This window comes from Oryx dammah, unplaced genomic scaffold (genome assembly GCF_014754425.2).
Source record: "Oryx dammah isolate SB20612 unplaced genomic scaffold, SCBI_Odam_1.1 HiC_scaffold_13, whole genome shotgun sequence".
Taxonomy (NCBI): domain Eukaryota; kingdom Metazoa; phylum Chordata; class Mammalia; order Artiodactyla; family Bovidae; genus Oryx; species Oryx dammah.
This window is the reverse complement of record NW_024070197.1, coordinates 40,646,035-40,673,500: the sequence shown is the minus strand read 5'-3', so window position 1 is coordinate 40,673,500 and position 27,466 is coordinate 40,646,035. Positions and strand designations below refer to the sequence as shown.

Sequence of the window (27,466 nt, the reverse complement as noted above, 5' to 3'; positions counted from 1 at the left end):
TAATGCCATTCATAGGATTTATTGTCACTTGCCAGTGCCTTGCAGAGAAAGGGACACACTGCTGGGCCTTACCACAGGGCAGGTGGCACTGGGCCACCCAGCACTATTTACACACGTTTCACACGGGACAGTGGGCATGTCCTCACTGGCAGCAGCTACACTTCTTCTCCTCAGCTTCGGCCCCCTCTCCACCTTTGCACACACAGTCCTTGGCACATTTCTCACACTCTGCGGGGCAGCAGGAGCAGCAGCCTGCAGATAAAATGGGGAACGCCCAGTCTGATGGCTTGTCCTCCCCGACCTGTCCCCATCAAAAGGAAGGGGGGAAAGGAGGGGTGCCAGAGGTCACTGCCCCCCACTTCCTAGTCTTACACCTGGGTTGACTCAGCAACTCTGGTGTGTCAGCTACACACTGGGCTCCCATGGGGGAAGGGTACACAGTAACTAGCCCACAGCCCCATCTATGAGCCCAGGAGCCCTGGGGACGGTGGAGTGAGGCCGACAGTAGGGGGAACCAGGCCTTAAGGAGAAAACATCCAGGGGAAATGACGAACCTGTAGGGGCAGATATGGTGCAAGTGTAGGGGTCAGGAGATTCGTGGAGGGCGTATGCCTAGTGTAATTCACAAACAAGGGTGCCTTTCCCCTGCGTATTGCACTGCTTTGGGGGAGATTCAGGGGAGGTAAAATTGAGGGGATTCACAAAGGCCAAGAGGGCCCAAGGGACCCCAACTCCAGAGCTAACCCCCGGCCTCACTAATGTTTCCCCAGGCGCTGGAGATCTGGAGGGGAGCGGTGGGCTCAAGAGAGCAGTTCTGTATCCTAACTGCCCATTAGAACCTTCCAGGAATCCACAAACAATTGTCTGGGCCCAAGGTAACAATCACTGAAAGAGGGCCTGCAACTGAGTCTTCAGGCCTCTGGGTGGTTCTGTTCCCGTTAGAGTCAACTCAGTGTCACAGCCGGCCGAGGGGCCGCTCCGTGCCTACGTGGACAGGCGTGGTGCTCAGGGGAGGACCGGTAGGGGGGGCGCGCAGAGGGGTCCCCGCACTCACTCTTCTTGCTGGAGGCACATGTGCAGCCCTCGCACTTGCAGGAGTCGGAGCAGGTGCAGGAGCCGCCTGGGGGAGGGGGGCACAAGAAGGGTTAGAACTCGGGGTGGGGCCAGGCCTAAAAGGAGATGGGGTACTCAGCCTCAATGCCCTTTGGGATATAGCCATGCCCATCCTTCAAGAAATTCAAAATGGGAAATAAGGGTCCCTTCCCCCAAACGTCCTTGAGCAAAGGCGTAGGGTTCTTTGCAAGTAAAGGGGCGCGCGGTGCCGCAGGGCGGGGGCGGGGGCTCACCAGTAGGGCAGGGGCAGGTCTCAGGGTCCATGCCGGAGAGGAGCGACCACCGAAGGAGGCGAATCGGCTTCTAGGGCAATTGGATGCACTGGCGGCAGCAGGTGGCGAGACTTTTATAGCCCCAGGCGGGGGCGCGTTGGCACAGCCCTCTAGGTGCGCGCGCCTCCTCTCTTCATCCGGGAGCACAAGTCGGCGCGGAGGCGCGCATTGCGGCAGCGCTCCCCGCACCCCTGCCGTGTGTCCCGCGCCGTGTGCACGGCCGGGGCGCTCCCCCGACCCCGTCCCGCTGCCGTGTGCACAGCCGGGTGCGCGCGCAGTCACGTACTTCCCACCGTGTGTACAGGGAACACTCCCCGCCCGCCTGTCCGCCCTTGTCCACCGCTGCAGCCGCCTCCTCGCAGAAAGTGCTCACTTCCCGCCTCTGAAGGCAGAGGGAGAGCAAAAGGCTTTTTAATTTCCCAACCCTTTCCTGCTTCTCATCCTCTCCACCGCCGTTATCCCTTATTCTGGGATTCCCAGGGTGCGCTGAGCCATTCCGCTGCTCCAGGATTCCCTGTCTGATGGGGAGAGAACACACCCCGCCCCCACCCAAGGGCCCTCACAAACTGTCTTGGGAAGGACCTGCTCTGGGAGCCCTGCAGCCCAGGACTGGGGTGACCAGCGGGAGTTTTGGGAGGAGGGGTGGTGATGCTAGGTGGCTGCATCTCAGCTTCAGAGGGAAGCCTCTCTCCTTTTATCTGTTCCTCCTGCTGAGTTTCTCAGAGACCCTTGCACGTGTGGTTGGCTGAAAACTGGCCGCTCAAGAGATATCAATGTCAAATCCAAATCCTAGAATCTGTGGTTATTACTTTATTTGGAAAGGAGGGCTTTGCAGATGTAATTCAATTAAAAATCTTGAGATGAGATCATCCTGGATTATCCACATAGGCCCTAAATCCAGTGATGAGCATGCTTAGAAGGTCCACAGAGACGAGAAGAGGAGGGGGCGATGTGACCACAAGAGCAGAGATTGGCGTGATGGGGCCTGCAGCCACAGAAGCTGGACACAGAACAGTCCATGTTCTTTGTTATAAGACTGGGTCCTCACTCAGCAAGTCAGCACACTTAATCCCTAGGGAATGGAGGAGCAAAGGACAGCATTAGACAACTGGCCAAGGGTTACAGAAGGAGGAGAAAGGGTTGCTGATGGTGTTTCAGAAAGGGCAGCCACATGGTGACCTCCCACCCCACCCCTGCCCAGCCCCGAACACGGGGTGGCCTCACTTCTACTTGTAGTGTAAGCACCTCTCACATGGTTGTATTGGGCCTCACAGAGGGAAGGCTCATCTAGAGACAGTAAACAAAACAAAATTTTTCCCAGGAAACCTGCATTAAGGGGCTTCCCCAGTGGCTCAGCAGTTAAAGAATCTGCCTGCAATACAGGAGACGTGGGTTCAATCCCTAGGTTGGGAAGATCCCCTAGAGGAGGAAATGGCAACCCACTCCAGTATTCTTGCCTGGAAAATCCCATGGGCAGAGGAGTCTGTTGGGCTGCAGTCAGTTCAGTTCAGTTCAGTTGCTCGGTTGTTATCAGACTCTTTGTGACCCTGTGGACTGCAGCATGCCAGGCTTCCCGGTCTATCACCAACTCCCAGAGCATGCTCAAACTCATGTCCATAGAGTTGGTGATGCCATCCAACCATCTCATCCTCTGTCATCCTCTTTTCCTCCTGCCTTCAATCCTTCCCAGGATCCAGGTCTTTTCCACTGAGTCCGTTCTTTGCAAAGTATTGGAGTTTCAGCTTCAGCATCATTCCATCCAATGAATATTCAGGACTAATTTCCTTTAGGAGTGACTGGTTTGATCTCCTTGCAGTCCAAGGGACTTTCAAAAGTCTTCTCCAACACCATAGTTCAAAAGCATCAATTCTTCAGCGCTCAGCTTTCTTCACAGTCCAACTCTCACATCCATACATGACTACTGGAAAGACCATAGCTTTGACTAGATGGACCTTTGTTGGCAAAATAATGTCTCTGCTTTTTAATATGCTTTCTAGAGCACCCCACTCCAGTACTCTTGCCTGGAGAATCCCTTGGATGGAGGAGCCTGGTGGGCTGCAGTCCATGGGGTAGCTAAGAGTCGGACACGACTGAACGACTTCACTTTCACTTTTCACTTTCATTCATTGGAGAAGGAAATGGCAACCCACTCCAGTGTTCTTGCCTGGAGAATCCCAGGGATCGGGGAGCCTGGTGGGCTGCTGTCTATGGGGTCGCACAGAGTCGGACACGACTGAAGCGACTTAGCAGCAGCAGCAGCAGGTTGGTCACAGCTTTTCTTCCAAGGAGCAAGCGTGTTTTAATTTCATGGCTGCAGTCACCATCTGCAGTAGTTTTGGAGCCCAAGAAAATAAAGTCTGTCCTGTTTCCATCATTTTCCATCCGTTTGCCATGATGTGATGGAACTGGATGCTATGAATGTTGAGTTTTAAGCCAACTTCTTCCGCTCTCCTCTTTCACTTTCGTGCATTCCATGGACGCTACAGTCATGGGATAGCAGAGTTGGACTTGACCTCGCGACTACACAGCGACTACCTGTTGCCTCCCCAAGAATGGAAGTGCCTCCACAAGTCCTCCCAAAGAGACCTGATCACCTCTCACACCCGCCTTCCACTTTTTAAAAAAGAAATACTGGGATAGGCTGGCACCTGGGACTCTCTACCAGAGTGCCTGCCCTGGACAAATGTCTCTTCATTTACAAAGAAACTGTACGAAACTATAGATAACCATGCATGCACAGTTGAGGCGATTAGGAACAATGAGATACAGGAGGGCCACAAACTGACTGCCCTTTTCGAGGTGCCCAGAGCAGATGCCCTGGAAGAGGGCTTAACCCACTCCAGTACTCTTGCCTGGAGAATCTCATGGACAGAGCAGCCTGGTGGGCTGAAGTCCATGGGGTCGAAAAGAGTCAGACACGACTGAAACAACCCCGCACACAGCAAAATCAGGGCACTGTGCATGATCCCTGCGCACAGCACACCTAAGCCACCCCTCTGGCCCAACCAGAGCCGCCCCTAACTTCATCCATTTAAGGAACCGGCCCACCTCCTGGGAGAACGAGCAAGGACACCCATTTCTTATTCTCACTACCTCATGCTGCAGCCTGAACCCAATAAAGCCTTGCCTGGCCTCTTATCAATTCCTCTTGATTAAAGGGTCAATATCTGTGGAGCATTTGCAGCCCTCCCGCTTTGGAGGTGGTCCTGAGGCTGCTTCCCAGGAAGATGGAGCGACTGAGACTCACCAGGAGAGACCAGGCCCTACTCCGTTCCCCCCTGGCAAAGCTGAGCCTCTTTTAAATCAGAGCTGGACAAGCACTTGAAAATGTTGGTTGGAAACTCTGCACCCTCAAAAATATTAGCTTCCAGGGGACCTCCAAAGGGCCTCAGTCAAGGAGTGAGCTAAGCTTTCTCTAGGCTTTGCATGTGTTGGGTCATGAGTCTTCAGTTTCGATAAAGTTGAAGGAAGAGGAAAAAGAAGGAAGAAAAAAAAAGTTCAAAGAGAAGACACTATCATCTCCTATCTGGACATGACTTAGTGGCCAAACAACAATAACCCCAAGGTATTTAACGTGAAGCCCGGGTGGCTTCTCAACAGTGAGTGAGTGAAATTGCTCAGGTGTGTCCGACTCTTTGTGACTCCATGGACTGGAGCCTACCAGGCTCCTCTGTCCATGGGATTCTCCAGGCAAGAGTACTGGAGTGGGTTGCCATTTCCTTATCCAGGAGATCTTCCCAACCCAGGGATCGAACCCGGGTCTCCCGCATTGCGGGCAGATGCTTTACCATCTGAGCCGCCAGGGAAGACTCTCAACGGTGGCTTCAGGCAATTTCAACTGAAGAGCTCACCACCTCGAGTCACTGTTTGTTTCCGTTTTGCCTAAGAGCACTCGGGCCTTAGACTTCTCTGGCCTGGGCCCTAACCTTGACAGTACTCAAGGTCTCCCTATCTGGAAGTTTTAGTGCCAGGTTAGGTGTGCAACCTAACATTCAAGCCAAGCTGTCCGCCTGCCATTTCCCCTTGGACTGCTCAGATTTCCTCAGAATTGAGGTTTCAGAGCTAGGAGAACCATCTCTCACCCTGAGGGCTAATCTTGTTAACCTGACTGGGCTCAGGGATGTCCAGAAAGCTGATTAAATGTTATTCCTAGCTATCTGTGATGACGTTTCCAGAAGAGATTAACATTTGAATCAGAAGACTGAGTAAAGATAACCTTTACCATTGTGGGTGGATGTCACCCCATGAGGGTCTAGGTAGAACAAAGAAGTAGAGCAAGGGTGAATTTGCTCTCTGCCTCATCTCAGACATCTATTTTCTCCTGCCCTTGGACTCCTGGTTCTCGGGCCTTTGAACTTGGACTGGGAACATAGACTTCTCCATTCCCAGCCTTCCAGACTCGGATTGAATTTCACCATTGGCTTTACTGGATCTCCAGCCTGCAGACGGCAGATGTTGGGACATTTCAGCCTCCATAATTCAGTATGTCAAGTCCTAGTCACTCTGTATGTGTACATTGCCTACGGTTCTGTTTCTCTGTAGACTCTTAATATATCACCCACACCCAAGGGTGGCCAGGATTTTGAGAGATCTGAAAGCCACAACATTCTACTGAAACATCCTCCTGCCCAGCCCTACTTGCCAATTCTTCACAGAACCAGGCTTCTCATCCTTCTTTCTCAGTTTCTGTGACCTCCAAAGAGCATTTCACGTAGGTGCGTCACTCCAGAAAGTTCCCCATCACCTCACCTTCATTTCCCTCTGACCCCTTGTTAATTCTCAGTGTAAATTTATTTTGTGTTCCCTATGCCTGTGATGCTCCTTCCCCAGATATCCACATGGCTCACTCCCTTCTTTCTTTTCTTCTAATCTCAAATCTTGCTGCCTCCATGAAGCTCAAATCTTGATCACCTCCGTGATCACCCTGTTTAAAATGGCAACACATACCTCGGTCCCCTATACTTTGCTCTGTCTTTTCTTTTTTCATAGCATTTAACACCTCTTAGTGAACTAAATAATTCATTTGTAAAGCTTATTGCTATCTCCCCCCCTGCTAAAATTTAATCACTGCAATCTGATGAAGAATTCATTTCTTTTGTTCGTGGACATATAAAGGGCCTGGAACAGTGTCCTGTACATCGGAGACATTCAGGAGATATTTATTGAATAAATGAATGAGTGGCTCTGAATTCAAGCTGTTGCCTTTGTTATCGAAAGGTTCTTAACCTCCTTAGTCAATAGAAATTGATGAGACCAGACAAAAAATTTAGGCAAGGCTTTTTAGGGTTCCTGCTGCAGCAGTGGGGAGCAATAACAAGTGACAGATTCCCATGCTTACTCCCTGAGAGGGGGCAAGCTGGTTCCTCCTATGGGGTGAGGGTAGGAGGGGATCCATATGTCGGGCCAGAGGGATGGCCTAGGTGGTCTGCCTTTGATGGTGCTGTGTGGGTTTTTGGTCATTTTTCCTTTATTTTCATTTTCATTTAATAATTTTTGGCTGTGCTGGGTCTTTATTGTTGTGCCTTGATTTTCTCTAATTGTGATGAGCGGGGGCTACTCTTCTAGTTGCGGTGTGTGGGCTTCCCATTGTGGTGGCTTCTCTTGTTGGAGAACAGAGGCTGTAGGGTGTGTGAGCTTCAGTAATTACAGCTTATGGGCTTAGTTGCCCCTTAGTTGCATGTGGGATCTTCCTAGACCAAGGATCGAACCCATGTCGCTCTCATTGGCTGGTGGACTCTTTACTGACTCTTAACCACTGGACCACCAGGCAAGTCGCTGGTTTTTTGTCTTGCATCTTGTTCATAATTTTCCCCAATTGCATACACAGGCAATTATTTTTGGTCTCTTATAGTTGACTTGTATCTTGTTGCTTAAAGACATTTGTCCATGTACAAGCACCGCAGCAAAGGGTCCCAGGTGCCAGCCCGTTTCAGGTCACAATCTGACTCTGACCCTGACTAGTAAGGTGACAAGTGACGAGTAAGTTGCTAGCATTTCTGTGTCTTGGGTTGCTTAAGGGTAAAATGGTGACAGTTTTTTCAGCAGGTTAAATTGGGAGGCACTTGGAAAGCTTTCCGAGCAGGGCCTTAACTATGTTGGCTCTTTCTGTTTGCAAATAAATCTGAGACTCACGAGGTCAGGTGAGGACTCTGCAGGAGCCTGGGATCCCTAGAGCTCCTACCTGACACCCAGCTCCATTGTTAGCCTCAGTTCTGGGCTTCCCGAACGGCAGCTCCCTCTGATTGACATAGGTTTACAGGCATTGGCTTGGACCAGCTGAGTCACAGACATCAATCCTCACCCTGAGCCCTGCACCCAATCCCAGTGCCTCCTGGGAGAAGGGAGGGCACGGAGATACTTATCTTTTAAATGAGATTGGAGCCAGGAGGCAGGATCAGATGGGTTGAGGGGTGAAGATCACTTAGGATCACACCAACTAATGGATGGAAAATCCCCAGGTGATCTCAGAAACAAGCCCAACAAGTCCCACCCCTGGCTGAAATTGGTTCAGTGCAGTATTAAGACTGTTGCATTGCTCTCTTAAAGAGTTTCCCAATTTATTATCCTGGGACTGAAAGTTGGCCAAGAGTTTAGGAGCCTGAGTAAACAGCAGTGTACCCAAAAGAGGTTGCAAACATGCTCATTTGCAAAGAAAGTCGTTTCTTGGAGAGGTCTGGACATTCAGGATTGAACCCAGGTCTCCCACATTGCAGGCAGACGCTTTACCATCTGAGCCACCAGGGAAGCCCAGAGTAATTGTTAAAAGAGTAATATTGTTCACAGGGGCAGCTGAAGCAGAGGAATGGGCTCTGGTCTAAGAGCCCCATGGTTCCTAGTTCCAGCTCTTTCAAAAACTAGCTTTCTGAACTCAAGGAAATCTCTCCCCAGTTTTCACATAGTTTGACCAGATAACTGCTGGTGACTAATACGGATACTGTTCACCATTTGCTGGGTCTTTCCTATGTATTTTGAGTACCATGTGTTTTATAGATATGTTCTTTTATGTCATATTTTAGATTCCACATCTAAGTGATATGTTATTTGCATTTCTCTGGCTTACTTCACTTATTATGGTAATCTCTAGGTCCATCCATGTTGCTGCAAATGGCATTATTTCATTCTAAGAGGGTTCCCTTTTCTCCACACCCTCTCCAGCACAATAAGTGAGATTCTTCGTGCAGATCACCTAACACATGATAGCTGCTCACTAAACAGTGCTCAGTGAACCCTTCTCTGTTCAGGAATCTTCCAGGATCTGGAACTAGCAAATGATGGATGCCAGTTCCCTTTCACCTACTTCTCCTATCTCTTCATGGTCTGCCCCCTACCTACCCTGGCAACCAAATGCAGTCCATGCTAACCCAAAAATGTGCCCCAAGCTCACCTGCTTCCATGCTTCTGCTCATACTTTTGCCACTTCCTGGAATTTCCTGCCCATGATTTCTACCTGTTTAAAATCCTATGTAACTTTCAAAGCCACCTCCTTCAGAAAGTCTTCACTCTTGTCTACAACAAAATGTATTGCCCTCTTTAGAACTTCTCCAGGGGTTTGTCTGGATACTTTCTGCTCCATAGAAGGGTACAAGGTAGTCTTACAGTCTCCCCAGTGGACTCTGAGGTCCCAGAAGGCTGAAGCTGGAAGAAGCAATTCCTTCCTCTCTCCCTGATTCTGTGCCTAGCAAAGCTCCCTGTACACCTGAAATGTCCTTTGATTGTTGAGTGAATAAATCAATGTGAGAACTGAGAGCGCCCAACTTTGGATTTACTCTTTTTGTGGAACACCTTTGAAGGGTGGGTCAGGAAAAGAGGTTGATTTAAGTATGTATTATTGAAGTTATTCTGTGGTTCCCAGCATCTTCCTTTGCCTAATGAGTCATTTAGTGGTGAACCCTTTCATACTGCAAATATTTATTGAGCAGACACAAAGGTGAGTGGAACAGTGTCTTTCTTCTCCAAGAACCCACAGTCTGGGTGAGGAGGCATTTAATAATAATAAAAAAATCAACCCACAGTAAGATGAGCACAATTTTATTAACCAGTCCCCAAGTTTGAAACATTTTTGTTGTTTTCAAATCTTCACTGTTATACTTCATACTGTGATAAACATCTTGGCATCTTTTGAGTGTGTCCATTCATAATTTTTTTCTTAAGACACTACATTCCTTGAAGTAGAATTTCTGGCTCAAAGTACACATTTTTTCCTTTTCAAACAGTATTTGTTTAAAAAATGCTACTTCAGTAAATGTTGGATATTTCAGAGTAATAGAAAAGTGGAAAAGTAAAGAATTTCATCTATGATCTGAACACAACCACTGTTGATATTTTAGTATAGTTCATTTCCATATTTGGTATGTTTTTCTTTTTCAAAAAAAAATCCTGCATAATGAATTGTAGCCTAATATTTAAGATTGTGGCTGTAATCATTTTCTGTGTTTTTGCATTTTTAATGGGTTATATCCTCTTGTGTGCACAGACCATGGCTTACTTAAGCAACTTCATGGAATTGAAGTTATTTCCAGTTTTTCATAATGTAAATAGTGAAAATGAAACTTTCTATGAGTGAGTGTAGTTGTTTTTTTTTTTTCTCCCCTGACTTTGCAGTGAACTCTTAGAATAGATTTCCAGAAGTGAAACCACTGGGGCAAATGGGTAAAATGATTTTATGGTTCTTTGACATATCAATATATTGCCAAATTATTCTTTAATTTTTAAAAATTTTTTATTTTACATTGAAGTACAGTCGATTAACAATGTTGTGATAGCTTCAGGTGGAAAGCAAATACATATACATGTATCCATTCTCCCCCAAACTCCCCTCTCTTCCAGGCTGCCACATACTTTTGAGCAGAGTTCCCTGTGTATACAGTTGTTGTTTTAAGTCGCTAAGTCGTGTCTGACTCTACCCCACAGACGGTAGACCACCAGGCTCCTTTGTTCATGGGATTTCCCAGGCAAGAATACTAGAGTTCTGTCCTTGTTATTGCCAAATGATTTTTAAAATCCTTACGCCTGTGAATCTAGGTGCTTTGCGCCTTGTTAAGGCCTTTGGAGAACTGATTTATCCTCCCCCAGAGGTGACTAAGGATTCTAGCCCCTTACTGGGATTTCTTGGGCTCCAAACCCAGCCAGACTGAAGTTGAAACAAGTCTGTGCAATTCACTAAGGCTCCGAGAGGACTCAGTATGCTCCTGCGTCTGGGTCTGGAGCGCCCCCTGCAGTTCACATGAGGAACTTCCCTCCCCACCCGGTGACCTGGGCTCCGTTCCTTCCCCATCAAACCTTGCTCTGGTCTCCGTCCAAGTCGGAGCATGACCTGAGCAGGTCCAGCGTCTGTCACAGCCTCTCTGAGGTCTCCATTGTCCCTTGGGCAACACAGGAGCACAATCCGTATTGTGTCAGCCTGCTAACACGGCGTTTTCCTGCTCCAGGCAACTCTGCCATGAGAAAGCTTTTTTTCCCTGACTTCAAATCGCGTTCCTTGGTTTCTTGAACTGCTCAGGTGTGTTAACCATTCAGGGTCATATGTAACCAGTTTGCCCCCTTTTCACTTTGGCCTTTGCCCCAGCTCATTTTCCCTCCTGGTCTTCAGGCATTCCTCTCAGCTGGTCTTGCCTGAGTAGGGAAAAGGTCTTTAACTTCTCTGAGTCTAGTTCCTTTACCTGTAGAATTAACATAATTGTTGCTATCCAGCAAGGTTTTTGCAGGCATTCAAATAATACCAATAAAAAGCTGAGTACAGGGGCTTCCCTGGTGGTCCAGTGGTTAAGAATCCACCTTGCAATGCAGGGGATATGGGTTCGATCCCTGTTGGGGAACTAAGGTCCCACATGCTGCAGAGCAACTAAGCCAGTGTGCCACAACTAGAGAGTCCTGGTGCCACAGCTAAGACCTAATGCAGCAAAGATAAATAAATAAATAAAAATAAAGAGCTGAGCCCAGATATTTGGTTCAAGATGGAAGGCTGAGGACATACATGCATTTTACCTCTCCTTCCTCCTGAATATCCATGGAAAGAAAAACTCAGAAGACAACAGGGACTTGGTGTTGGGGAGGATGACTTGGATTAATGGATCAGATTTTAACATTTTTCTGGAATATCAAAAGGAGTCAAATCACATTTATGGGTGGATGGAAGGAGAGAAAGCCACAGCTCAGATCAAGAAGTAGAGACGTCCACAGGGTGGGGTGGCTATTTTATTCTGTTTAGTTGGGAAGTCAAATTGGGAGAGGGAAAGAAGAGGCAAGCACAGCAACCAGGATGGTGACTGAAGGGGGATAAAGCTGGAGAGCCGAGACATGACCTCCTTCACTTCTGTTTGTTTGGATCTGCCATGTTGCCCCAGGCTGAGACTGTGAGATACTCTCCAAAGAAATGGAGTAACCAGTCTAGGAGGGGCCAAACTCACCAGCAACAAATGAGAGTTCCTGTTGCCCATCCTTGCCAGCGTTTGGTGTGGTTGCTCTTCTGGACTTTGTCCGTCCCCATAGGTGTGTAGCAGTATCTCATTGTTTTACATTTCCCTGAAGACATGTGGTGTGGGGCATCTTTTCATATGCTGCTGTGGCATCTGTTTAGATCTTCTTTGGTGAGGTGTCTGTTAAGGTCTTCAATTCACTTTTTGTCATTCTGAGGACATAGGACAAGAGGTGGAGGAGTATTTTCTTAGGGACCCATGTTAGACACAAGAGCTAGTGTTTAGGGTTAATTAATTAGACTGTGCCAAACAAGTACTCGATTGTGAGTGACAGCAACCCCCATGTATTCTTCAATAAATTTGTGTTTTGAGTGTTTGGATAAGTAGGCTCTTTAAAGCACAAGGCCCAGGCCGGGGACCTTTTATTCCTGGGTGTGGGGCTGGAGTACCTGCAGCCTTCTCTCTGTCCCATCCATCTACCAAAGGCATGAGCATGAACTCTAAGCCCAGCAGCCCCAAATTCAGGTCCCAGTTCTGCTGCCTATGAGCCTTGTGTCTCTGAGCAACCCATTGAGTCTCCCAAACCTTGGCATCCTCATCTGGGCAAAAGGAAAGATGGAAGGTTAGCCTGTAAGTTCATCCCTTTTCTTCCACCCCTGGCTCCATTCCATTCTGCAGACATCAAAACCCTAGTGCCCGGTCCCTACCCACACATCCCCCTTCCTTGAATTCCTCCATCCCTCAGGTCAAGGAGCACGCAGACTGCTGGCATGGTCCACCCTCAGGCAGGACTGACCTGGGGAAGAGGCCCACACAGGCCCTGGAGTTGGTCCCCAGTACTCAAAGCCTTGTCTCACTGGGGTAAGTAGGAGAGGAACAGATAAAGAGTTCTGGGTGAATGTGTCTTCATGACTCTCAGTCTCCTTACCTGTAGGGAGGAGAGCCAAAGACAGACCCTCTAAGGCAGGGGGTCCATAGCAGGACCCTGACTGTCCAGCTCTGAAGTAGTCCTAATGGTTCAGGGTCCATGAGATGATGTTTATAAACTGCTTAGGCCAGTGCTTGGTACTTGTTAAGTGTTCAGCACTCTGTGCTCAATAAATATTAGTTGTTGGTATTATCATTATTAATATGAAACTCTGAGGGCTTAAAAATGTGGTAGGAATAAATGAGATTGTTCAAATGAAGCATTTGAATGAGATGAGATGGCATCCCTTGGGAGCGCTGAGGCTGAGTGAATGATCAGCCTGCTTGTTGGAGCCACAGGGAACCTTTCTGCCCCCTGGAAGATATGGTTACCAGGATCGTGTCCTTCCCAAGGGGACCCAGAGCTCCACCATTACTGACAGTGACTTGCCAGGGACCTTCTCAGAGACTCATGAACAGAAGCCTAAGAAAGCCCTGTGAATCCCCATTTAGGGAGTACCTTCAGTGTACACTGACCCTATGCTGCGGGTTCTCCCCGTGAGGGAGGGACACTTTGCAGATGTGGAAACTGAGCCTCAGGAGGTAAGTGACTTGTTCAAGGTCACACAGCCGGCGGGGGGTGGGGGGCGGGGGTGGAGGGTCCGACTCCCAAGTCCTTTCTGTTGCACTGAGATGCTGCATCTAAAGCTCGATCCAGGGGGCGGTCATAAGATGGCCGAGGAATAGGATGAGGAGACCACTTTCTCCCCCACAAATTCATCAAAAGAACATCTGAATGCTGAGTAAATTCCACAAAACAACTTCTGAATGCTGGCAGAGGACATCAAGCACCCAGAAAAGCAGCCCATTGTCTTCGAAAGGAGGAAGGAAAAAATATAAAAGATAAAAAGAGAGACAAAAGAGGTAGGGACGGAGATCTATCCCAGGAAGGGAGTCTTAAAAAAAAGAGAAGTTTCCAAACACCAGGAAACACTGCGAAAGCCCTAACCTAAGATACCGCCAGGCCTGCTCACAGAACAAAGGACTGAGCAGAGCTAGCCGGCTGTGGACCGGCCCATCCCCCGCCGGAGACAGACAGGCAGGCGAGGGCAGCCAGAGCCAGAAGGGGGCAATTGCGGCCCCAGAGAGGTATCATCTACCAAACTGCAAGCAGGCTTCGTTGCTAACCAAGACTTCTTGGGACTCTGGATGGTCGACATCCACTGGGAGGGTCACAGCCAGAGATCAGCTCCCCAGAAGAGACACACGGCACATCTGAGTAGGTGTACTGGTTGTACACCCAGAAAACTGAGTGGCAGGGACGGGGGAGGCGATAAGTCGCAGGGACCACTCTTGCCAAACACCTGGTCACCTGAGTTGCTCAGACCCAGGAAGGGCACAAAACGCAGGCCCAACCGAGTCTGCACCTCTGAGGACTACCCAAGTGCCTAAACCTAAGCGGCTTAGACCTGGGAAGTGCATTCAACCCAGGGCCAGCCTCAGACAGTTCCTGGCAGAGCAACCTAGAGCCTAAGCAGTGTAGACAGGAAAAGCGCACATGCCGTGAGCGGGGGCAAACCCAGTGTGGCTGAGACAAGGCGAGCACATGCCAGTGTTATTTGTTTGCAGTGTTCCTCCCTCCCCACAGCACAACTGAACAAGTAAGCCTAAAAAAGTGTCCACCACCGCCCCCTTGTGTCAGGGTGGAAATTAGACACTGAAGAGAGCAGCAAACAGAAGCTAAAACAGAGGGAACCGCCTTGGAAGTGACAGGTGCAATAGGTTAAAACCCTGTAGTTAGCACCGACTACATAGGAAGGGGCCTGTAGATTTTCAGACGTATAAGCTGGATCAAGGAACTATCTGAAAATGAACTAACCCCACACTGTCCACAACAACACCAGAGAAAGTCCTAGATATATTTTTACTATTATCATTCTTTAAATTAAAAAAATTTTAAGTCCATTACTCTTTTAATTTTCATTTTTATAACCTACTGCTACTGCTGCCAAGTAGCTTCAGTCATGTCCGACTCTGTGCAACCCCTGTTACTTTGCAAAAAAAGACTCTATTTTTTAAAGCAAACTTTATATATATATATATATATTATAATTTTTGTGACTTTTTTCTTTAATATTGTTTTTTTGAGAATCCAACCTCTACTCTAGATTTTTAATCTTTGCTTTTTGGTATTTGTTATCAATTTTGTACCTTTAAGAACCCAATCTTCAGTACCCATTTTTACTTGGGAGCAAGATTACTGGCTTGACTGCTCTCTCCCCCTTTGGACTCTCCTCTTTTTCCACCAGGTCCCCTCTATCTCCTCCTTCCCCCTTCTCTTCTTTACCCAACTCTGTGAATCTCTTTGTGTGTTCTGGACTGTGGAGAACACTTAGGGAACTGATTACTGGCTGGATCTGTCTCTCTCCTTTTGATTCCCTCCTTTATCCTCCTAGCCACCTCTGTCTCCTTCCTCCCTCTTCTCTCCTTTGTATAACTCCATGAACATCTCTGAGCAGTCCAGACTGTGGAGAGCACACAAGGAAGTGATTACTGCCTAGCTTGCTCTCTCCTTTTTTGATTCCCCCTCTTCTCCTCCTGGTTGCCTCTATTTCCCTCCTCCCTCTTCTCTTCCCCATGTAACTCTTTGAACCTCTCTGGGTGTCCCTCACTGTGGAAAAACTCTTCATCTCTAACCTAGATGTTTTATCATTGGTGCTGTATAGATGGAGAAGTCACGAGGCTACTGTAAGAATAAGACTGAAAACCAGGGGCAGGAGGCTTAAGTCCAAATTCTGAGAACACCAGAGAACTCCTAACTCCAGGGAACATTAATTGGTAGGAGCTCATCAAACGCCTCCATACCTACACTGAAACCAAGCACCAACCAAGGGCCAACAAGTTCCAGAGCAAGACATACCACACAAATTCTCCAGCAACACAGGAACACAGCCCTGAGCTCCAATATACAGGCTGCCCAAAGTCACTCCAAAACCATTGACATCTCATAACTCATTACTGGACACTTCATTGCACTCCAGAGAGCAGAAATCCAGCTCCACCCACCAGAACATCAACACAAGATTCCCTAACCAGGAAACCTTGACAAGCTACCTGTACAACCCCACCCACAGCGAGGAAACTCCACAATAAAGAGAAGTCCACAAACTGACAGAATACAGAAAGGCCAAATCAAACTCAGCAATAAAAACAAGACGAAGAGACAGAGAAATACCCAGCAGGTAAAGGAACAGGATAAATGCCCACCGAACCAAACAAAAGAGGCAGAGATAGGGAATCTACCTGATAAAGAATTCCAAATAATGATAGTGAAAATGACCCCAAATCTTGAAAACAAAATGGAGTTACAGATAAATAGCCTGGAGACAAGGATTGAGAAGATGCAAGAAAGGTTTAACAAGGGCCTAGAAGAAATAAAGAGTCAATATATAATGAATAATGCAATAAATGAGATGAAAAACACTCTGGAGGGAACCAACAGTAGAATAACAGAGGCAGAAGATAGGATAAGTGAGGAGAAGATAGAAAGGTATAAATAAATGAAACAGAAAAAAAGAAAAACGAATTAAAAGAAATGACTTGTCAAAGAGATTGTCTTTAATCCATTGTATATTCTTGCCTCCTTTGTCAAAGATAAAGTGTCCATAGGTGTGTGGATTTATCTCTGGGCTTTCTATTTTGTTCCATTGATCTATATTTCTGTCTTTGTGCCAGTACCATACTGTCCTGATGACTGCGGCTTTATAGTAGAGCCTGAAGTCAGGCAGGTTGATTCCTCCAGTTCCATTCTTCTTTCTCAAGATTGCTTTGGCTATTTGAGGTTTTTTTTGTATTTCCATGCAAACTGTGAAATTATTTGTTCTAGCTCTGTGAAAAATGCGATTGGTAGCTTGATAGGGATTGCATTGAATCTATAGATTGCTTTGGGTAGTATACTCATTTTCACTATATTGATTCTTCCAATCCACGAATGTAGTATATTTCTCCATCTATTAGTGTCCTCTTTGATTTCTTTCATCAGTGTTTTATAGTTTTCTATATACAGGTCTTTTGTTTCTTTAGGTAGATATATTCCTAAGTATTTTATTCTTTTCATTGCAATGGTGAATGGAATTATTTCCTTAATTTCTCTTTCTATTTTCTCATTATTAGTGTATAGGAATGCAAGGGATTTCTGTGTGTTGATTTTATATCCTGCAACTTTACTATATTCATTGATTAGCTCTAGTAATTTTCTGGTGGAGTCTTTAGGGTTTTCGATGTAGAGGATTATGTCATCTGCAAACAGTGAGAGTTTTACTTCTTCTTTTCCAATTTGGATTCCTTTTATTTCTTTTTCTGCTCTGATTGCTATGGCCAAAACTTCCAAAACTATGTTGAATAGTGGTGGTGAGAGTGGGCACCCTTGTCTTGTTCCTGACTTTAGGGGAAATGCTTTCAATTTTTCACCAAGGAGGATAATGTTTGCTGTGGGTTGGTCATTCAGTTCAGTTCAGTCGCTCAGTCGTGTCCGACTCTTTGCGACCCCATGAATCACAGCATGCCAGGCCTCCCTGTTCATCACCATCTCCCGGAGTTCACTCAGACTCACGTCCATTGAGTCCGTGATGCCATCCAGCCATCTCATCCTCTGTTGTCCCCTTTTCCTCCTGCCTCCAATCCCTCTCAGGATCAGAGTCTTTTCCAATGAGTCAACTCTTTGCATGAGGTGGCCAAAGTACTGGAGTTTCAGCTTTAGCATCATTCCTTCCAAAGAAATCCAGGGTTGAACTCCTTCAGAATGGACAGGTTGGATCTCCTTGCAGTCCAAGGGACTCTCAAGAGTATTCTCCAACACCACAGTTCAAAAGCATCAATTCTTCAAAGCTCAGCCTTTTTCATAGTCCAACTCTCACTTCCATACATGACCACTGGAAAAACCATAGCCTTGACTAGATGGACCTTAGTCAGCAAAGTAATGTCTCTGCTTTTGAATATGCTATCTAGGTTGGTCATAACTTTTATTCCAAGGAGTAAGCCTCTTTTAATTTCATGGCTGCAGTCACCATCTTCAGTGATTTTGGAGCCCCCCAAAATAAAGTCTGACACTGTTTCTACTGTTTCCCTATCTATTTCCCATGAAGTGATGGGACCAGATGCCATGATCTTCGTTTTCTGAATGTTGAGCTTTAAGCCAACTTTTTCACTCTCCTCTTTCACTTTCATCAAGAGGCTTTTTAGTTCCTCTTCACTTTCTGCCATAAGGGTGCTGTCATCTGCATATCTGAGGTGATTGATATTTCTCCTGGCAATCTTGATTCCAGCTTGTGTTTCTTCCAGTCCAGCGTTTCTCATGATGTACTCTGCATAGAAGTTAAATAAGCAGGGTGACAGTATACAGCCTTGATGTACTCCTTTTCCTATTTGGAACCAGTCTGTTGTTCCATGTCCAGTTTTAACTGTTGCTTCCTGACCTGCATACAGATTTCTCAAGAGGCAGGTCAGGTGGTCTGGTATTCCCATCTCTTTCAGAATTGTCCACAGTTTATTGTGATCCACACAGTCAAAGGTTTTGGCATAGTCAATAAAGCAGAAATAGATGTTTTTCTGGAACTCTCTTGCTTTTTCCATGATCCAGCGGATGTTGGTAATTTGATCTCTGGTTCCTCTGCCTTTTCTAAAACCAGCTTGAACGTCAGGGAGTTCATGGTTCATGTGTTGCTGAAGCCTGGCTTGGAGAATTTTGAGCATTACTTTACTAGCATGTGAGATGAGTGCAATTGTGTGGTAGTCTGAGCATTCTTTGGCATTGCCTTTCTTTGGTATTGGAATGAAAACTGACCTTTTCCAGTCCTGTGGCCACTGCTGAGTTTTCCAAATTTGCTGGCATATTGAGTGTAGCACTTTCACAGCATCATCTTTTAGGATTTGAAAGAGCTCAATTGGAATTCCATCACCTCCACTAGCTTTGTTTGTAGTGATGCTTTCTAAGGCCCACTTGACTTCACATTCCAAGATGTCTGGTTCTAGATTAGTGATCACATCATCATGACTATCTGGGTCGTGAAGATCTTTTTTGTACAGTTCTTCCGTGTATTCTTGCCACCTCTTCTTAATATCTTCTGCTTCTGTTAGGTCCATACCATTTCTGTCCTCTATCAAGCCCATCTTTGCATGAAATGTTTCCTTGGTATCTCTAATTTTCTTGAAGAGATCTCTAGTCTTTCCCAATCTGTTGTTTTCCTCTATTTCTTGCTATTGATTGCTGAAGAAGGCTTTCTTGTCTCTTCTTGCTATTCTTTGGAACTCTGCATTTAGATGCCTATATCTTTCCTTTTCTCCTTTGCTTTTCACCTGTCTTCTCTTCACAGCTATTTGTAAGGCCTCCCCAGACAGCCATTTTGCTTTTTTGCATTTGGAATGCAAAAGTAGGAAGTCAAGAAACACCTGGAGTAACAGGCAAATTTGGCCTCAGAATGCAGAATGAAGCAGGGCAAAGACTAATAGAGTTTTGCCAAGAAAATGCACTGGTCATAGCAAACACCCTCTTCCAACAACACAAGAGAAGACTCTATACATGGACATCACCAGATGGTCAACACCAAAATCAGATTGATTATATTCTATGCAGCCAAAGATCTAGAAGCTCTATACAGTCAACAAAAACAAGACCAGGAGCTGACTGTGGCTCAGATCATGAACTTCTTATTACTAAATTCAGACTTAAATTGAAGAAAGTAGGGAAAACTGCTAGACCATTCAGGTATGACCTAAATCAAATCCCTTATGATTATACAGTGGAAGTGAGAAATAGATTTAAGGGCCTAGACCTGATAGATAGAGTGCCTGATGAACTATGGGTTTGTCATAGATAGCTTTTATTATGTTGAGGTATGTTCCTTCTATTCCTTATTTCTAGAGGGTCTTTATCATAAATGGATGTTGAATTTTGTCAAAGGCTTTATCTGCATCTATTGAGATAATCATATGGATTTTATTTTTCAATTTGTTAATGTGGTGTATTACATTGATTGATTTGTGGATACTGAAGAATCCTTGCATCCCTGGGATAAAGCCCACTTGGTCATGGTGTATGATCTTTTTAATGTGTTGTTGGATTCTGATTACTAGAACTTTGTTAAGGATTTTTGCATCTATGTTCATCAATGATATTGGCCTGTAGTTTTCTTTTTTTGTGGCATCTTTGTCAGGTTTTGGTATTAGGGTGATGGTGGCCTCATGAGTTTGGAAGTTTACCTTCCACTGCAATTTTCTGGAAGAGTTTGTGTAGGATAGGTGTTAGCTCTTCTCTAAATTTTTGCTAGAATTCAGCTGTGAAGCCATCTGGACCTGGGCTTTTGTTTGCTAGAAGATTTCTGATTACAGTTTCAATTTCCGTGCTTGTGATGGGTCTGTTGCTACTGCTAAAGTCGCTTCAGTCGTGTCCGACTCTGTGCGACCCCATAGATGGCAGCCCACCAGGCTCCGCCGTCCCTGGGATTCTCCAGGCAAGAACCCTGGAGTGGGTTGCCATTTCCTTCTCCAATGCATGAAAGTGAAAAGTGAAAGTGAAGTCACTGAGTCGTGTCCAACTCTCAGTGACCCCATGGACTGCAGCCTACCAGGCTCCTCCATCCATGGGATTTTCCAGGCAAGAGTACTGGAGTGGGGTGCCATTGCCTTCTCCGGATGGATCTGTTAAGATGTTCTATTTCTTCCTGGTTCAGTTTTGGAAAGTACTTTTGGAAAGTACTTTTCTAAGAATTTGTCCATTTCTTCCACGTTGTCCATTTTATTGGCATATAATTGCTGATAGTAGTCTCTTGCGATCCTTTGTATTTCTGTGTTGTCTGTTGTGATCTCTCCATTTTCATTTCTAATTTTATTGATTTGATTTTTCTCCCTTTGTTTCTTGATGAGTCTGGCTAATGGTTTGTCAATTTTATTTATCCTCTCAAAGAACCAGCTTTTGGCTTTGTTGATTTTTACTATGGTCTCTTTTGTTTCTTTTGCATTTGTTTCTGCCCTAATTTTTAAAATTTCTTTCCTTCTCCTAACCCTGGGGTTCTTAATTTCTTCCTTTTCTAGTTGCTTTAGGTGCAGAGTTAGGTTATTTATTTGACTTTTTTCTTGCTTCTTGAGGTATGCCTGTCTTGCTATGAACCTTCCCCTTGTCACTGCTTTTACAGTGTCCCACAGGTTTTGGGTTGTTGTGTTTTCATTTTCATTCATTTCTATGCATATTTTGATTTCTTTTTTGATTTCTTCTGTGATTTGTTGGTTATTCAGCAGCGTGTTGTTCATCCTCCATATGTTGGAATTTTTAATAATTTTTCTCCTTTAATTGAGATCTAATCTTACTGCATGGTGGTCAGAAAAGATGCTTGGAATGATTTCAATTTTTTGAATTTACCAAGGCTAGATTTATGGCCCAGGATGTGATCTATCCTGGAGAAGGTTCCATGAGCACTTGAGAAAAAGGTGAAATTCATTGTTTTGGGGTGAAATGTCCTATAGATATCAATTAGGTCTAACCGGTCTATTGTATCATTTAAAGTTTGTGTTTCCTTGTTAATTTCCTGTTTAGTTGATCTATCCATAGGTGTGAGTGGGCTATTAAAGTCACCCACTATTACTGTGTTATTGTTAATTTCCCCTTTCATACTTATTATCATTTGTCTTACATATTGCAGTGCTACTATGTTGGGTGCATATATATTTATAATTGTTATACCTTCTTCTTGGATTGATCCTTTGATCATTATGAAGTGTCCTTCTTTGTCTCTTTTCACAGCCTTTGTTTTAAAGTCTATTTTATCTGAAATGAGTATTGCTACTCCTGCTTTCTTTTGGTCTCTATTTGCGTGGAATGTCTTTTTCCAGCCCTTCACTTTCAATCTGTATGTGTCCCCTGTTTTGAGGTGGGTCTCTTGTAGACAACATATACAGGGCTCTTGTTTTTGTATCCATTCAGTCAGTCTTTGTCTTTTGGTTGGGGCATTCAACCCATTTACATTTAAGGTAATTATTGATAAGTATGATACTGTTGCCATTTACTTTATTGTTTTGGGTTCGAGTTTATACACCCTTTCTGTGTTTCTTGTCTAGAGAAAATCCTTTAGCATTTGTTGGAGAGCTGGTTTGGTGGTGCTGTATTCTCTCAGCTTTTGCTTGTCCGTATAGCTTTTGATTTCTCCTTCATATTTGAATGAGATCCTTGCTGGGCACAGTAATCTGGGCTGTAGATTCTTTTCTTTCATCATTTTAAGTATGTCTTGCCATTCCCTCCTGGCCTGAAGAGTTTCTATTGAAAGATCAGCTGTTATCCTTATGGGAATCTCCTTGTGTGTTATTTGTTGTTTTTCCCTTGCTGCTTTTAATATTTGTTCTTTGTGTTTGGTCTCTGTTAATTTGATTAATATGTGTCTCGGGGTGTTTTGCCTTGGGTTTATCCTGTTTGGGACTCTCTGGGTTTCTTTGACTTGGGTGATTATTTCCTTCCCCATTTTCAGGAACTTTTCAACTATTATCTCCTCAAGTATTTTCTCATGGTCTTTCTTTTTGTCTTCTTCTTCTGGGACTCCTATGATTCGAATATTGGGGCGTTTAACACTTTCCTGGAGGTCTCTGAGGTTGTCCTCATTTCTTTTAATTCGTTTTTCTTTTTTCCTCTCTGATTCATTTATTTCTACCATTCTATCTTCTACTTCACTAATCCTATTTTCTGCCTCTGTTATTCTACTATTTGTTGCCTCCAGAGTGTTTTTGGTCTCATTTATTGCATTATTTATTATATATTGACTCTTTTATTTCTTCTAGGTCCTTGGTAAACCTTTCTTGCATCTTCTCAGTCCTTGTCTCCAGGCTGTTTATCTGTGATTCCATTTTTATTTCAAGATTTTGGATCATTTTCACTATCATTATTTGGAATTCTTTATCAGGTAGACTCCCTATCTCTTCCTCTTTTGTTTGGTTTGGTGGGCATTTATCCTGTTCCTTTACCTGCTGTGTATTCCTCTGTCTCTTCATCTTGTTTATATTGCTGCGTTTGGGGTGGCCTTTCTGTATTCTGGCAGCTTGTGGACCTCTCTTTATTGTAGAGCTTCCTTGCTGTGGGTGGGGTTGTACAGGTGGCTTGTCAAGGTTTCTTTGTTAGGGAAGCTTGTGTCGGTGTTCTGGTGGGTGGAGCTGGATTTCTTCTCTCTGGAGTGCAATGAAGTGTTCAGTAATGAGTTGTGAGATGTCAATGGTTTTGGAGTGACTTTGGGCAGCCTGTATATTGAAGCTCAGGGCTGTGCTCCTGTGTTGCTGGAGAATTTGTGTGGTATGTCTTGCTCTGGAACTTGTTGGCCCTTGGTTGGTGCTTGGTTTCAGTGTAGGTATGGAGGCGTTTGATGAGCTCCTGTCAATTAATGTTCCCTGGAGTCAGGAGTTCTCTGGTGTTCTCAGGATTTAGACTGAAGCCTCCTGCTTCTGGTTTTCAGTCTTATTTTTACAGTAGTCTCAAGACTTCTCCTTCTATACAGCACTGTTGATAAAACTTCTAGGTTAAAGATGAAAAGTTTCTCCACAGTGAGGGACACCCAGAGAGGTTCAAAGAGTTACATGGAGAAGATAAGAGGAAAGAGGGAGTTAGAGGTGACCCGAATGAGATGAGGTGGAATCAATAGAGGAGAGAGCAAGCTAGCCAGTTATCACTTCCTTATGTGCATGCCACAACCGGACCACTCAGATATGTTCATGGAGTTATACAGAGAAGAGAAGAGGGAGGAAGGAGACAGAGGTGGCTAGGAGGATAAAGGGGGGGAATCAAAAGGAGAGAGACAGATCCAGCCACTAATCAGTTCCCTAAGTGTTCTTCACCATCTGGAACACACAGATTCACAGAGTTGGGTAGAGAAGAGAGGGGGTAGGCAGGAGACAGAGGTGACCTGGTGGAGAAAAAGGATAGTCCAAAGAGGGAGAGAGCAGTCAAGCCAGTAATCTTGCTCCCAAGTAAAAATGGGTACTGAAGATTGGGTTCTTTTTTTTTTTTTTTTTTTAAGATTGGGTTCTTAAAGGTACAAAATTGATAACAAATACCAAAAAGCAAAGATTAAATATCTAGAGTAGAGTTTGGAATTTCAAAAACACAATATTAAAGAAAAGAAGAAAAGAAAGAAAAAAGTCACAAAAATTATTTTAAAATATATATATGAAGTTTGCTTTAAAAAATAGGTCTTTTTTTTTTTTTCCAAAGTAATAGTAGGTTATAAAAGTGAAAATTAGAGGAGTAATGAAAGTGAAAGTGAAGTTGCTCAGTTGTGTCTGACTCTTTGCGACCCTATGGACTGTAGCCTATCAGGCTCCTCCATCCATGGGATTTTCCAGGCAAGAGTACTGGAGTGGATTGCCATTTCCTTCTCCAGGGGATCTTCCTGACCCAGGAATTGAACCTGGGTCTCCTGCATTGCGGGCAGACGCTTTACCGTCTGAGCCACCAGGGAAGCCCAAGAGGAATAATAGAGGACTTAAAAGTAAAAAAAAAAAAAAATTTTTTAAAAAGAGAATGATCATAAAAATAGTAAAAATATATCTAGGACTTTCTCTGGTGTTGTTGTGGGTATTGTGGGGTCAGTTCATTTTCGGATAGTTCCTTCATCCAGCTTATATTTCTCAAGATCTATAGGCCCCTTCCTATGTAGTTGGTACTAACGACAGCGTTTTAATCTATTGCACCTGTCACTTCCAAGGCGGTTCCCTCCGTTTTTTAGCTTCTTTTTGCTGGTCTCTTCGGTGTCTGATTTCTGCCCTGACACAAAGGGGGCGGTGGTGGACACTTTTTATAGGCTCCCTTGTTCAGTCGCGCTGTGGGGAGGGAGGGACGCTGCAAACAAATAACCCTGGCGTGTGCTCGCAGTGCCTCAGCCACACTGCGCCTGCCCCTGCTCAAGGCGCGTGTGCCCTCCCTGCCCACACTGCTCAGGCTCTAGGTTGCTCCGCTGGGAACCATCCAAGGCCGGCCCTGGGCTGCATGCACTTCCCAGGTCTAAGCCGCTCAGGTTCAGGCACTCGGGTAGTCCTCAGAGGCGTAGACTTGGTTGGGCCTGTGTTTTGTGCCCTTCCCACGTCCAAGCAGCTCAGGTGATGAGGTGTTTGGCGAGCGTGGTCGCTGCAACTTATTGCCTCCCCCGTCCCTGCCACTCGGTTTTCTGGGTGTACAACTGGCTCACCTTCTCAGGTGGATGATGACGAGAACCCCAAGAAGTCTTAGTTAGCAAAGAAGCCTGGTAGATGTCTCTCTGGGGCTGCGATTGCCCCCTTGCGGCTCTGGCTGCCTGTCACCGGAGGGGGATGGTCTGCAGTCGGCTAGTTCTGTTCAGTCCTTTGTTCTGTGCGCGGTCCTGGCGGTGTCTTATGTTAGAGCTTTTTGCGTGGTAGCTATCCCACAGTCTTGTTTGCTAGCCCAGGTTAGTTTGCTCAGATTGCCCTCGGGTCATTCAGGCCAGATCCTTACTCTAAGCAATGCAGCCCGCGCCTCCCTGCCCAGCCCCTGCTTGCTAGTGATGGGTGCAGGCGTCTGTGCTGCTTCTCCGCTGGGGGAGTTACCACTGGGCTCGTAATCTGTGGGTTTTAATTATTTATTTATTTTTCCTCCCTGTTAGGTTGCCCTCTGTGCTTCCAAGGCTCACCACAGACTCGGCAGTGAGAGTGTTTCCTGGTGTTTGGAAACTTCTCTTTTTTTAAGACTCCCTTCCCAGGACAGAGCTCTGTCCCCACCTCTTTTGTCTCTTTTTTTGTCTTTTGTATTTTTTCCTACCTCCTTTCGAAGACAATGGGCTGCTTTTCTGGGTGCCTGATATCCTCTGCCAGCATTCAGAAGTTGTTTTGTGGAATTTACTCAGCGTTTAAATGTTCTTTTGATGAATTTGTGGGGAAGAAAGTGGTCTCCCCATCCTATTCCTTTGCCATCTTAGGACCACCCCCCCAGAACACTTTCTAACACCATACACAAAAATAAACTCAAAATGTATTAAAGATCCAAACGTAAGACCAGAAACTATAAAACTCCTAGAGGAGAACATAGGCAAAACACTCTCTGATATAAATCACAGCAGGATCCTCTATGACCCACCTCCCAGATTATTGGAAATAAAAGCAAAAATAAACAAATGGGACCTAATTAAACTTAAAAGCTTCTGCACAACAAAGGAAACTATAAGCAAGGTGAAAAGACAGCCTTCACAATGGGAGAAAATAATAGCAAATGAAGCAACTAACAAAGAATTAATCTCAAAAATATACAAGCAACTCCTGCAGCTCAATTCCAGAAAAATAAATGACCCAATGAAAAAAATGGGCCAAAGAACTAAACAGACATTTCTCCAGAGAAGACATATAGATGGCTAACAAACACATGAAAAGATGCTCAACATCACTCATGATCAGAGAAATGCAAATCAAAACCACAATGAGGTACCATTTCACGCCAGTCAGAATGGCTGCTATCCAAAAGTCTACAAGCAATAAATGCTGGAGAGGGTGTATAGAAAAGGGAGCCCTTTTACACTGTTGATGGGAATGCAAACTAGTACAGCCACTATGGAGAACAGTGTGGAGATTCCTTAAAAAACTGGAAATAGAACTGCCATATGACCCAGCAATCCCACTGCTGAGCATATACACTGAGGAAACCAGAATTGGAAGAGACACGTGTACCCCAATGTTCATCGCAGCACTGTTTATAATAGCCAGGACATGGAAACAACTAGATGTCCATCAGCAGATGAGTGGATAAGAAAGCTGTGGTACATATACACAATGGAGTATTACTCAGCCATTAAAAAGAATACATTTGAATCAGTTCTAATGAGGTGGATGAAACTGGAGCCTATTATACAGAGTGAAGTAAGCCAGAAAGAAAAACACCAATACAGTATACTAACACATATATATGGAATTTGGAAAGATGGTAACGATAACCCTGTATGCGAGACAGCAAAAGAGACACAGATGTATAGAACAGTCTTTTGGACTCTGGGAGAGGGCAAGGGTGGGGTGATTTGGGAGAATGGCATTGAAACATGTATAATATCATATGTGAAATGAATCACCAGTCCAGGTTTGATGCAGGATACAGGATGCTCGGGGCTGGTGCACTGGGATGACCCAGAGGGATGGGATGGAGAGGGAGGTGGAAGGGGGTTTCAGGATGGGGAACACATGTACACCCATGGTGGATTCATGTCAATGTATGGCAAAACCAATAGAATATTGTAAAGTAATTAGCCTCCAATTAAAATAAATAAATTTATATTAAAAAATATGAAGTCACACCAAGGAAAAACTAAAAAAAAATAAATAAAGCTCAGTTCATGGGCGGACGGGGAGTCTTTGCAGGCAGGCCCCAGATAATTTCCAAACAGAGAGGATGACAGTCTGGCTTATGAAAACACCCAGCGCCAGGAAGCACACAGTAAGGCCTGCTCCTTGTTTTGCTGGCTGAGCCCGGCCCCACAGGACACCCTTGGAGAAGGCTTCATTCTTTCCTGCTCCTGCTTCTGGGTCACCTTGACCTAGGCCTGTGGTGCACATGGCTGCTCTGGTCTCAGGCCCTTGGCAGCATGGATGAACACCCTCCCCAACTGTGAGTTTACCTTCTGCTCTGTTGAGGATGGTGAGATGGGTGAGTGTGAACTCATCCCACTTCCTCCCCAGGGCCAGCGTAGGGGACTTCAGCCCGGAAGCTGTTTTTCGTACCTGCACTTGCTCTCGGGACAT

At 45.3% G+C, this 27,466-nt stretch overlaps 1 protein-coding gene across 1 annotated transcript; it reads right to left on the bottom strand.

Annotated features, from left to right (window-relative positions):
- On the bottom strand, positions 1 to 27,466 carry LOC120873326 (E3 ubiquitin-protein ligase TRIM33-like). The gene is made up of 4 exons (XM_040254126.1): positions 27,343 to 27,466; positions 1,347 to 1,753; positions 1,055 to 1,120; positions 1 to 252 (listed from the first exon to the last, which is right to left on the bottom strand). The coding sequence occupies exons 1-4, from the start codon at positions 27,464 to 27,466 to the stop codon at positions 25 to 27; spliced, it is 825 nt and encodes a 274-aa protein (XP_040110060.1). The 3' UTR covers positions 1 to 24.